General features: G+C 34.1%; 2 protein-coding genes and 1 non-coding gene across 3 annotated transcripts; 1 reads left to right on the top strand and 2 right to left on the bottom strand.

Annotated features, from left to right (window-relative positions):
* Positions 1–4834: 4834 nt before the first annotated feature.
* On the bottom strand, positions 4835–4906 carry TRNAW-CCA (transfer RNA tryptophan (anticodon CCA)). Its single transcript has one exon. It is a non-coding gene; the product is annotated as a tRNA-Trp (tRNA).
* Positions 4907–5970: 1064 nt separating this feature from the next.
* LOC142551988 (casein kinase II subunit beta-1-like) lies at positions 5971–9525 on the top strand. The gene is made up of 5 exons (XM_075661545.1): positions 5971–6489; positions 7472–7690; positions 8449–8558; positions 8654–8819; positions 9188–9525. Exons 1-5 carry the CDS (start codon positions 6258–6260, stop codon positions 9316–9318), a joined length of 858 nt encoding a protein of 285 aa, XP_075517660.1. The 5' UTR covers positions 5971–6257; the 3' UTR covers positions 9319–9525.
* Positions 9526–10858: 1333 nt separating this feature from the next.
* On the bottom strand, positions 10859–12812 carry LOC142551977 (large ribosomal subunit protein eL43). The gene is made up of 5 exons (XM_075661534.1): positions 12667–12812; positions 12052–12091; positions 11424–11512; positions 11250–11332; positions 10859–11167 (listed from the first exon to the last, which is right to left on the bottom strand). The coding sequence occupies exons 1-5, from the start codon at positions 12667–12669 to the stop codon at positions 11104–11106; spliced, it is 279 nt and encodes a 92-aa protein (XP_075517649.1). The 5' UTR covers positions 12670–12812; the 3' UTR covers positions 10859–11103.
* Positions 12813–12843: the final 31 nt, after the last annotated feature.

Raw genomic sequence — 12843 nt, 5'->3', positions numbered from 1 at the left:
TATTTCTATTAATTAATTTTTTTTTGAAAATGCATCTTCATAGTATATTAATATCTTCCTATCATTACTCAATTGCGGAACCAGAAATATAACTCTATCTAGCTAGAATTTTAAACTCTATAATTTTTTAATATTTTAAAATTGATCTATCTTGACTAATATCAAAATAATCCAAAATTATACAAAATTTACATATAATTTTTTTTAAAAAAATAGGGTCATCAGGGCAATGTGGCTCTGCCATTGTCATTACTTAAAAAATTATCTTCATATTTGATTATTATTTTCAATTCAAACTTCTCTCACTCTGAAAAATAATTTTAAAAAATATTTAATTTCATAATATGTTACTATTTAGTTAATGGTAGGTCTCTTCTGAGACCGTCTCACGGATCTTTATCTGTGAGACATGTCAACTATGTTCATATTTATAATAATAAGTAATATTTTTCACATAAAAAATATTTTTTTATATATATAATCCAAATAGGAGATCTGTCTCTCAAAATTGAATCGTGAGATTGTCTCACAAATTTTTTTGTGTTTAATTTAATAACACACCCCTTATCGAGTACTTTCATATTTGATAAGAATATTATAGTGAACATAAAAAAATGTGAGCATGGAATTAAATATAAAGAAAAATGCATCATAAATTCCGTCAATTCCTGGAAAAAAAAAACATTTTCCAATTAAATATCACCCTTTACAAAAATATCAACAATACCAATTAATTAGTAGGTAGTATAAATTGTTTGAACATATATATGGTATGATCACTAACATTAATACTATATTGTCCTTGGTTTCATTCGAGTCATTCTTGTCCATATTTCTTGTTAAATCAAGTAAAAAAAAAAGTAGAATCCAATTATTTTCTTGCATAATATGCACAAATGCAAACATGTATAGATATAGTATAATATATGCATTCATATATGTAATACGTTCAAAGTACCATGTATATGAATCGATCGACTTGCATATAAGTATAAATCATACAAAATAAACCGTCACAAAATGAAAACTAGCTTACGGACCAGGGATTTTTAGCTTACCGACCGGTTTAGTCTATGCTATACCGAGAATAGATATCTCGGTTCTGTTTTTTATAAGATGATCGGTCAAACATCTCACTTGAAAACAAAAATTTGAGGTTCATTAGTACTTTTTTATGTTGTAGTGAAATTATTGCCCAATTATGTTCGAACTCATGTAGCATAGACTCACTTGATACTTGATAGTTAGCCGGAGATTGAGAAAAGGAAATATGAATGATTTAATCTGAAAGATAAGAAGATTTATACATTCATTTTTGCATAATTATATTATTACAGAAATGATCATTCGGCTAGGTTGCATGAGCAGCTTATGATTGTTAAAAATCATTAATTTATTTATGCATCTATATACACAGATATATATGTCACATACGCTTCGTCTTCGACCATTTATATATTTCCATTAAAACCCTAATCCCAAAGGGCACTGAAGCAGTAGCCAACAGGTACCGAAACTTCACAAATTCATCAGGAGCTATGGCGAAAAGAGCAGAAGCATAAGTCGCAAACATGGATAAAATGGAAGTCCACAGCTCAACATGAAAAGGGAACCTGTAAGTCAAAGAAACCAGGACCAGAATCGAAGTCGAAAAAGCTAATGTGTTGGATATCAAGAAGGTGTAAAACGCTTCTTTTTGGTCCGAATAAATCGCCCTTCCTGCCTTGTGCCCATCCTTGTTTTCCTGCCATGCACCCCCCGGCGGATTTACCACTGCCTGAAATGTTACGGCAGTGATCAGTGCTGCAACTATCAGTAAGACGTTACGGGTGTCGTTTGGGTTTTCGGTGTTTTCGTTGTAGCAGAGCTTTGTCAGGCTGCTACTTCTGATGGATTGAGGGGGAGTAGCCATATTGTGTTCCATAACCTTTTGATGGAAAAACTTTAATTTGATAGAGAGATTGAAATAGGATTTAACTTGGTGTATAAATACTTGGTTTTAAGTGAAGGCCGCAATAAATTGAAGAAATCTGACATCATCCCCGATGACGAGGAAGTTTCTGACGTCACTGGGGAATAATTCTAGATCGAATGCGACTTGGTCGTCAAAGTCTTGTTATTCAGGAAAGTGATTTAATTTGACCAAATTCGAGTATATTTTGCATAATTATGAAAATAAAAATAGATTGTATAAACGAACGTCGTGAACCCTCCCTCGTCAATGGATGAAATGTGCATGGATTGCCAGATTATAATCAAGCATAATATATCCATTTGAAAAGGATCGAAACTCTCGAAAACTAAACAAGACATCATGATTCATTTCGTTCATTCAACTAAACATATAAAATAGCATATTTATATACAGTTTCTCTCGTTTCCGATCCCAAGTTTATAAGAGAAAGAGTTCATAATTAACCACTTAAATTTGAAGTTATCGTGGTTTATAGTACTAATAACATCATATATATTTTGATTTATATCGGTAAACGATTATCATATTCCATAAATATCGAGGGTCGGATAAGTTTGTCTTCATTTGAAGTAACGTAACTCTTTGGCTAACTTGTTTAAAAAACAAAAAAAACTATTTAACTAACTAGCTCGACTTAATTGCCTTTCTGCCCAAATTACGTGTATATCATTTTAGGATTGCATCCGTATTATAATCTCCACACGTTACTTGTGATATGAATCTCTTACTCGATCTCATCTATGAAAAAATATTATTTTTTTATAACAAAAATATTATTTTTCGCTTTGAATATGGATCGAACCGATATATTTCATGGATATAGATTCGTGAGAACATCTCATAAGACATGTACTCATAATAAAATAATTATAAATATAGTAAATGTGAACCAATTAATTCACGTGGGGGTTATTTTCAATCTTGTTATACTTGATTGGCAAAGGGTTGATTTAATGGTTTGTTTCTTGGTCGTCTTTCTATTTTTTGTTTTTGTTTTTTTAGAAAGACTTGACTTTGTAGTTGATTGTATAAAAACAAAATCAGTTAACGAACAAACTTGATTTGCAAGAGAGCACAGCCGTTACGGATGTAAACGAGTCGAGTCGGGGTGAGCCGAACAGTATCCATGAGCTTAGCTCGTTTAAGATATATATAGGTACGAGCTCGATTCGAGCTTTTATCGCAAAGCTCGAGATCGGCTTCTTTTTTAATTTACTAAGCTCGAATAGCTCGAGTTCGGTTAGTTAATTTGTTTATCATAACGATTGTGGCTCGAGCTTGGCCAAAAGACTGACTAAAACATGAGAATTTAAAGGGGTATACTTATCATATCGCCAAACCACGAGAGAGATGACGGACATTTAACAACCTCTTGTAACGCGTTTTAAAGTCGTGAGACCACTGACCAAAGCGGACAATATCACAAGTGGGTTGACTATTACATTTTGTATCAAAGCGACTCTGAGCAGCGAAGAAGCTGAATCCCAAAAAAGGGTGAAGAATCTTAGCCAAAATCCCACAACTCCAAACCACAGGAAGATGTTGAGTATTTAAATGGACATGTAGCATGTGACTCATTTTAATGTCGTGAGGTCACTTGCCAAAGCAGACAATATTATAAATTGACTGAATCATAACATTTGGTATCAGAGCGACTACACTTGAGTTTCGGAAGATAAGACGAATCTCAGCGAGAATTCTGAATCTCAAAAAGGTGAAGTCCCTTAGGCGAACACTTCACCTTGAGCGAGTAGGTAGTGTCTTCACGCCATTTGGCTGGTAACTATGGCACTATCAGTGATACCCCATGGATTGGCCCAATACCCTTGGTCCATCCCTAGCCCAAATGGAAGACAGCCCAGCACGGGCTCAGATATTCTCCTATAAATACCAGATTCGGATGTATAAACAATATATTCAATATATTGTTTTCAGTAGCACTCTTGGCTGCTCTTCCTTTATATCTTCAGTCTCTGATTTGAGCGTCGGAGGGGCTACGCTGGGACACCCTCCCAGCCCCTTTCTAACGGTCTTCTTCGTGATTTCAGGTTCAGGACAAATTCAAATCTTGCGTCTGAACTAGTGTCACTTGCTGGAATCAGACCCTAAATTTTAAGTGAGTATCAATCATCATTTGTGAGAGAAGTGGAAGATATATGTATCCGAAAAATGGAAAATGTAGAGTGTTTTTTACCTGAATTTTAATGGTTTACGAGTCTGGGAAGAATGAAATATGTAAGTTTGCCATCTTAATGGCACTTTAAGAAATGTGTAGGTGTTCTGTAACCACTGCAAAATTGAGATGACGGACTTGCTAAATATGTGGTTTGTTGCACGCGACAGATTATATGTGCAGCTTTTAACCAGGTGGTATTGGAGCTTTGAGCATTCATATGTCCCGATTATGAATATTTATTGTTATTTGCAAATCAGTTACTATTTGTTATGAGATTTAAAATTATGTTATATAGATGGCAGAGATTATAGAGATGAGTTGATTGGTCGAGAATTTCACCACCAGAGTCTGCAACCTATATTATTATAAAATTATATAAAATTTACATATAATTTTTTGTTAAAAAAAAATTGAGCCACTCGAGCTAAAGCCCTGATATAGGAGCCTTTGACTCCGCCCCTGATCTTACCTGTCTCTACCTAGCAGCGAGTAATGGTTTCACGAGAAGCGTTTTTATCTGTCTGATCATTATCATGTTATAAGAAGTTCAAGAACGATAAGGATGACAATGAATGAAAGGTTTCCAGTTTGGATTTCGGGTGGGGATTATAATGATTATAATGAAATTATAATGACAAATGTAAAAACCAAAACTAAAGGACCGGATAGGGATTTCCAGGGATTGAACCCGACGTGAATCGAACACGCAACCTTCTGATCTGGAGTCAGACGCGCTACCATTGCGCCACGGATCCTGTGCTGATATAAGCTGCATGTTTTATGTATTTAATAATAAACACTTTATTTCTGCTAACATTCCTATTCTATGATTCGTAATAAAATCATAGAGAAGTAATTTGTCTAAATGATATCGTAATAAGATTACGTATCTATACTATATTACTAAGTGTGAGCACCTTAGAATAACTAATTTTAAGGACACAAAAATATTTAATTTCATAATTATCCTTCTTACCCTACTAAAAATCTTCTCAAGTCACTCCATATTTTAAATTAAAAAAAATCAAAACAAAACTTCCCTTTTAAATCGAACAACTATTCTAAATTGAATATAATTTCGTGTTAATTATTTAGTATTATTTGATCAAATTAAAAATAATAATAGCACATGCATTGCATGTGCATCTTTTACTAGTTTTTATTAAGAATATGTCTCTTTTGAGACGGTCTCATGAATCTTTATCCGTGAAATGGGTCAATCCTACCGCTATTCACAATAAAAGTGATATTTTTAGCATAAAAGTAATATTTTTTCATGGATGACCCAAATAAGATATCTGTATCACAAAATACGACCGGTGAAACCGTCTCACACAAATTTTTGCCTTTCATTAATAAAATCTAAACTAAATTTAATATATATATCTTATTATTTAATTAAAGTTGAAACTTCTATACTAATTATTTTTAATTGATTTCGCTAAATTTTTATTTAAAATTACAATTATACATTCATTATATCTTTATAAATATACATTTTTAAAATTTTTCCTTAAAAATTCTTTATTTTTAAATTGTCAATCATATTTTTATCTATATTAAAATTTTCATGTAGTATATCACTCTTAATAAAAAATTTGAACATATCATTGATTCAAAAATAATAAAAATTATATATTAGTAAACAATATGTAATATATTAGGAAAAATGAAGTACAATAATAAATTATATCGATTATTTTTAATAATAATGAAATAATAATTAAGTTATTAAAATAAGGGATGAAATTTAAATAACGATGACATATCAGGGGTCCCGATTGTGATTCACGAAAACTTTTAGGAGGAAAATAGAAAGAAAATAAACACACAAAAATGACCAACGGCTCCACTCTACCTCGAGCCGTCCATCAAGGCTCCCACACCACGCCACCATCTCTGCTGAAAGAAATGAGAAACCCTAGTTCTCTCCGTCTCGTTCAAACACAAACTGTACAGGTCTAGGGTTTCTGATCTTTCCGCCCTTTCAGTCGCAAAATTCAGTTATTCTCTCAGATATTTTACCTCTACCTACAGATATACGTAAAAACAGATTCCGATGGGAGTGTAGTTGGTTTCTAATTCATTTTTCTGATATAAATAAGCATGTATCGAGATCGAGGGGGAGTAGGCTCATCGAAAGCTGGGGATACGTTGGATCGAAAACGAATCAACGATGCTCTGGATAAGCCTCGGGAGAAGTCGTCTCCTTCCATCTCTAGAAGCAAAGGTAGTGCGGTGGTTACCGTACCTCCTAACTCCGCCGGTAAGAATTTTGACCACCGAGACAACCGCTCCTCCGCCAACATCAACACCACCAAAGAAAAATGCTCCGACGGTAACTTTCGTCTTGGCTGGGACAGAATTTCGTGAATAATTTTGGTGCGGTGGATATTATTTTCTTAATTTTAAAAATTTACTGGAAGTTAGATCAATGACTGGTTATTGTTTTAATCTTTTTTTTGGGTTGAAAATGTGCTGAATTTATGTGTTGTTTAACATCTTAACCCTGTGTCTAGAAACTGTCGTTGGTGAATGGATGAACCATTTTGCAGTTTTTGATATGATCGTGATTGTGTGTATCTCATATATGAAGGTTCGATCCGTTTTGATAATGTCCTCATGTCTTCCACATCATAATTGTACTTGCTAGCGTTAATGGTTGTAAAATTAAGGCTCTCACTCTCAAGAGCTGAATTCTCCCAAATTTAAACCCGAAACATGGAGTTACACTGCTGCTTCGATTTGTGAATTTTGGCACAGTAAAATTATGATATGTACGAGGTTGATTTATGTTTGTTTGGCCTAGTCCATGCTATGATGGGAAAAAAGTGCACTGTCTATTTGAAATACATGACTTTAAATGCATAGATCTTACACGTTAATGTTGAACTCGCACATGTTTTGGTGTATCCAATTATATCTGCAACACAAAAGTGTTTCTCCTCATGTAATATATCGTAGGCTCGTAACATCCAACAGTATACATGCCATATATGGAATGTTTTCTCGTGTAGTTTAGAGAAGGCCAATTTGTTATATATATAATTGATTGATTATGCCTTCAATTTAACCTAATTGTTGGTATGCCGAACACTTTCAAGGAGACAAGCCTTTGCTTCATTTAACCTAATTGCCCTGTACTTGAATCCAAGTTGCGGAATGACTATGCCCTTGCGTCTTCTTTGGTTATTCTTTTCAGCGAGATGTTTTAATATGCACCCGTATGCATAGATATGTTTGTTTTCTTTGCCTATAGTATATACAGAGTTGTAATTGTTAGACAAACCTTAGATTGTGATTCTATGTGAATTTTGCAGAGGAATCTGAAACAGACAGTGAAGAGTCTGATGTCAGTGGTTCTGATGGGGATGATACATCTTGGATTTCATGGTTTTGCAACTTGAGAGGAAATGAGTTCTTTTGTGAAGTTGATGATGACTATATACAAGATGATTTTAATCTCTGTGGATTGAGCAGTCAAGTCCCTTATTACGATTATGCACTTGACCTAATCCTGGATGTCGAATCTTCTCATGGTAATCACTGTAGTTTTTTTGCTGAATCCCGACTTAATATAATATTGCTTGAGTTGATAGTTTGTTTAAGTTGTTTTTGGTGGACAGTGGTAGTGAGGTAATAATGCCTCTGAGCGAGGATTGCCTTTCTCATAGTATTGTTAGTTATCATCTAGTGTGAGAGCCGAGAGGTGAGTGAGGATAATGTTACCAAAACCATCTTGTTGTCTGTTGAATTGTCGCTTATCATGGTTTTCGGCACTTTTTTTATCCAATTATTTATTTTCAAAATGCGAGTCTCTGTGTGGTTTGGCTTTTGATGCCGAAGCTTGGGTAACGGGCAAAGAAAACTATAAAGCTTATAGAGATTTTTGTTGCAACTTTCATATGTAGGTGTACGTATGCCCTCTTCCTAGACACAAGTTTCAGAATTATGTAGTTGCCATAAATCTTTTTTTTTGTGCTGTGGTATACTCATAGCTACATTGCATCGATTTAGTTCTCGTTTACTGCTCACTCTTAAAATGTGAAGAAATGAACTGAAAAATTCTTCAGTATTGTTCGAAAAATTGTATATCAGAAGAGATGAATACAATTATTTATACAGCAAGCCCAAGTAACTATATAAGTGTTACTTTAAGCGAAGAAAATGTAAAAAAGTAAAACACGTTTATATCCAACTCTATAACCAACACTTGCTTTTTCCCCTTTTGGTCCATTTTTTAGCTGAGAAATTTTTTTTTGTTTTCTGATATAACATTCACAATGATCGTATGTAGGCGATATGTTTAACGAGGAACAGAATGAACTGGTTGAATCAGCTGCAGAAATGCTCTATGGACTTGTTCATGTCAGATACGTCTTGACAAGCAAGGGAATGGCTGCAATGGTAAACATCATTGGTCGGATTATGGTTTCTTTTAGTGGCTACCCTCTTTATCAGAATTATTCTCACATATGAAACTTGAGCTGAAACTTGAACAGTTAGAAAAGTACAAAAACTATGACTTTGGAAGATGTCCAAGAGTTTATTGCTCTGGACAGCCTTGCCTTCCAGTTGGACAGTCAGACATCCCGCGCTCAAATACTGTGAAGATATACTGTCCCAAATGTGAAGATATTCACTACCCTCGATCCAAGTACCAGGGCAGTATCCTTCCATTTCGCTATTGCATTTGAGGCCTTGACCCTCTGGTTGATTTGCATGCTAAGAACCCTCCCCGCTTACCCACCCACACACAAGTTCATCCAAGTGGCCTGCATTATGAATGTTTTTAACACCAAATCAATGGTCAATCTCACAATCGATACGTATATCACACGCACACACTCCAACTCACACACACACACACAAGAATAGTAAAACGAATTAACATAGATATTGCATGATCTAAAGAATCTTGATTGCATCATTATACATCGAATTTGCTAAAATAGATTTGAGGATCAACGGATTAGACTCGTTTGCCAGTATATGTTACACACTTGCTTGACGGATGATTTCCTTTACCACCAAAGATGTTGATGGAGCCTATTTTGGAACCACATTCCCTAATCTCTTCTTGATGACTTATGGACACCTCAAGCCACAAAATCCTACACAGTGCTATATTCCTAGAGTTTTTGGCTACAAGATTCACATGCCTTGACGCCTTGCTTCCCATCCTTAGCTGCTATCAATCTCTTAATTCTTCTTACAAATGTTCCATACTGGGCTTTGTGGCGTACCAGTGGATTGTGAGCAGGTTGGCTTAGATACAGGCAGCAGCAATTGCTATTGCTATTGATGGACCAATTTGCTTAAATAATAGATAACCCGTGGCCATTCCGTCAGGCGAATTCATCGTTTGATTTCAGCTCTCGTGTCAGTTTTCATTTCTTTTTTTTCCCCCAATCTTAATGTTGTGGGCTGTTTTATTTACTTCCTTTTTTCTGGCGCGTTCATATTTATCAGTATTAGTTCGAAAGTGGCCAATCGATATTTTGAGAATTATTACCTCTACTAAATATATTTCTGACTAAAAAAATATTTGTCAATGTTAGTTATCGTTAAAATACATCAACAGAGGAACAGGCTTGTAATTTTGCGTTTGTTTATTTGGTCAGTGGCATGCTGTAAGAAAGTGGAAAATGTGTGTTTTTAGGATATTTTGAGGAAACTTCATTTTTTTAAAATGTCTCTTAAATATGTGAGTGTTTTCAAACACATATGATACGGTCATTTGTTTAAAATAAATATTTGATCGAAGTTATTTTTTTATCTGCCCGTTTTGTACCTTTTCCAGATGCGAAATGTATATTACACAGCAGCTACGTGTTTTACGAAAGCAGTTTCATTTACATCAGTTACTCTCAACATAGTAATACTAATACTTGTATTAATCATGATAATTATTTTCTGAGAAAATATTAAGATTATTTTCAAATCAAACTTTGAAGTTACTTTTATGATTTTATCTTATAACCTATATAAAGAATTGGTGTCTTAAAATGACAAATTTGGTAATTTTTCATTTGATATCACAAGTTCTGATAATTCTCATACTGTTATGCAGTATATAACCCCATCAATTTTAATAATTATCGTTTTGTCCAAATTTTATAATTCTCATATTGTTTTAATGTTCGTACGTTGCAAACGAATCGATCCGGATCGATTCACAAACTTTTTGAATTGTCTCAAAAAATACTTAATTCATAATTTAACTTGTCGAGTTCTAGTTAAACTAAAATATGTTCGAACTTTTTTAAAATTCAAACTTGAGATTTCGTGGAAATTTAGTATTTTATTAATATATGATATAATTATAAATAAAATTTGAGCATTTTGAAGACTTATTTTTGAATAATAATTCACGATCATGTTCGAATTTATAGAGTTGAATTCAAACCAAAATTTTTAAAATTTTCGAACTTCATACTTATTTTTGAAAAATAATTCAAATAATTCAAGATCATGTTCGAATCTCTAGAACCGAACTTGAGTTTTGATTCGAATCGAATTTGAACCAAATTTTTTAAAATTTTCGAACTTCGAATCGAGTTCGAAATCAAACAAAACTAATTTGAGCTTTCAAATTTTCATTATATTCTGTTCGAGTCGATTTCTTTATACCCTTGTTCAAACCTAACAAGCAAAATGTAACACCAGAATGATCTGAACGGGAATAAAAATAAAAGAGTGCGCTATGATTTCATAGTATTTCTCATATCATTTGATTTGTCAATCTTTCTAGCCATAAGAGAGAGATAGTACACAAGAATTCAGATTGCGAAGGAATGAGTTCTCAGTATTTTCGAGACAAATGCAGTATCACCATACAAATAGTTGTAGCACTCTACCATTCTCATAGCTGTTTGATCAGCAGCTAAATTACCTCATTGATACCGATAATTTCAAAATGGGCCAATGACCATGACAAATATCGGAAAATTTAACTCTCAGTTTGCTCCCTGAGCCTTCTGATGGTGCTCCTAACAGTCACGGCACTAGCAGTGCTGCAAGGTGGGGAGTAATGAGTTTGGGGAACTAAACGTGAATTTAACAGGTTAACATAAAGAATAACATGACAATTATTACTTCAAAGTGTAAGCACCGCCAGCTTTCACTTTGCCACAATCCTTGCATCCCCAAATGCCTACCGCCTTCCTCTTCACCGCATACTGTTACAGAAGTATTACATTCAGAACATGCATAACCAACCAACATCACCCAGAAAATCAGTCATGCTATAAACTGAATTCTGGTGCATACCTTCCCGCAGAACTCACAAAAGTACTTGCTGTGTTGACTTACTTCCATTTTCTTAATCTGCTTTCTCAAACTTGCACCATAACGGGTACCTGAAATATTATGAAAGAATAATAAAAACTGATCATTACATTAGAAAATAAAATGTTTTGAGATTGAACATAAAATAAGGACCCAACACACAGTACATTAACAAGCTTAAGCAACTGATGGATTCAAATCTCTAATCTACAAGTTCAAGGAGAAGAATGGTTAACGCCATACCACATAAGGATAATGAAGAATTCACGATCAAATTTAACTTATCACTAGTCACTACCTTCCTCAAAAATCAACATGTTATGAACAAGGAGAATGGCCTCCTAATATCATAAACCAAGAAATCAGTAGCCATTCAAGCCAGAAGAAATGAATCTGAGGCAACATACTGCGACTGGTGGAAGAAGTGCAAATATTATGTCCACTAGTCCAAGGAAAAATACTTTACACAAACACGAATGGGACAAAAGCAATTGTGAGACTTACACTCATAACCTCGATCAAGAGCAACTTCAGACAACACAATTCACACACAACTAGACACAAAAGACAGAACAAAGATTGAGGAAAGAAGCAGTTATAAAAGACCTACCGTACTTCCCAACAATTCCAACCTTCTTGGTTCTCTTGGCCTGCCCAAAACATAGATTTTATAATCAATACAATAATTGAAACAATTTACAAATAACATAAAGTAAAAAGTTAATCAACAAAACTATTACTGAGAACCGCGATATTGATATTTAGAATCACAGAATGTACAGTGTTTAGAACAATTTAAGGAAACTGATTCAAATCGAAAAGAAATGTGATTCCGAAGCATTAAACAATACAATCAAAATAATAGTAAAAACAAAATCAATAGAACAAGTCTAAATCCCAATGTACCAACTCCTATAAAGTATCAACTAAATTTCTGTTCATTATTTTCAACACTTCCATCTACAGATTCTACACAGAGACGAAAAGCATGACTAACCCCCATAGGATCCGATCACAACCAACATGTTTCGATAAGCAACAACAATATCATCTAGCACATCAAAATAATGATCAACAGAAAGAAAATAACAAGAGCAGCTATATATGCTTGGAAAAACAAAAATTCGAAACCATTTTCCTCCACAAATCTTTAACAAATACTAAAATCAAACAGGGCAAGCAGGTTATGCGTGATCTTTAAATGCTTGAAGTATAGAGAAGCTACCATTGGAGATGAGTCGGGGAAGCGACGGCAAGGAGAAGCAGCTGCAAAAACCCTAACTTTGCAAAATGAGAGATGTAAAATGTTTAAAGCCCATGGGATATTTGGGTTCACTAAAAGTCAAGCCCAATCAATATCTGGCCCATTATGTTTCTTTCAGTCGCATTACCGCACACCATA

This window comes from Primulina tabacum, chromosome 1 (genome assembly GCF_025594145.1).
Source record: "Primulina tabacum isolate GXHZ01 chromosome 1, ASM2559414v2, whole genome shotgun sequence".
In the NCBI taxonomy this organism is placed as follows: Eukaryota; Viridiplantae; Streptophyta; class Magnoliopsida; order Lamiales; family Gesneriaceae; genus Primulina; species Primulina tabacum.
Note: the sequence above shows the minus strand (reverse complement) of the source record. Positions and strands in the feature narration are given on the sequence as shown.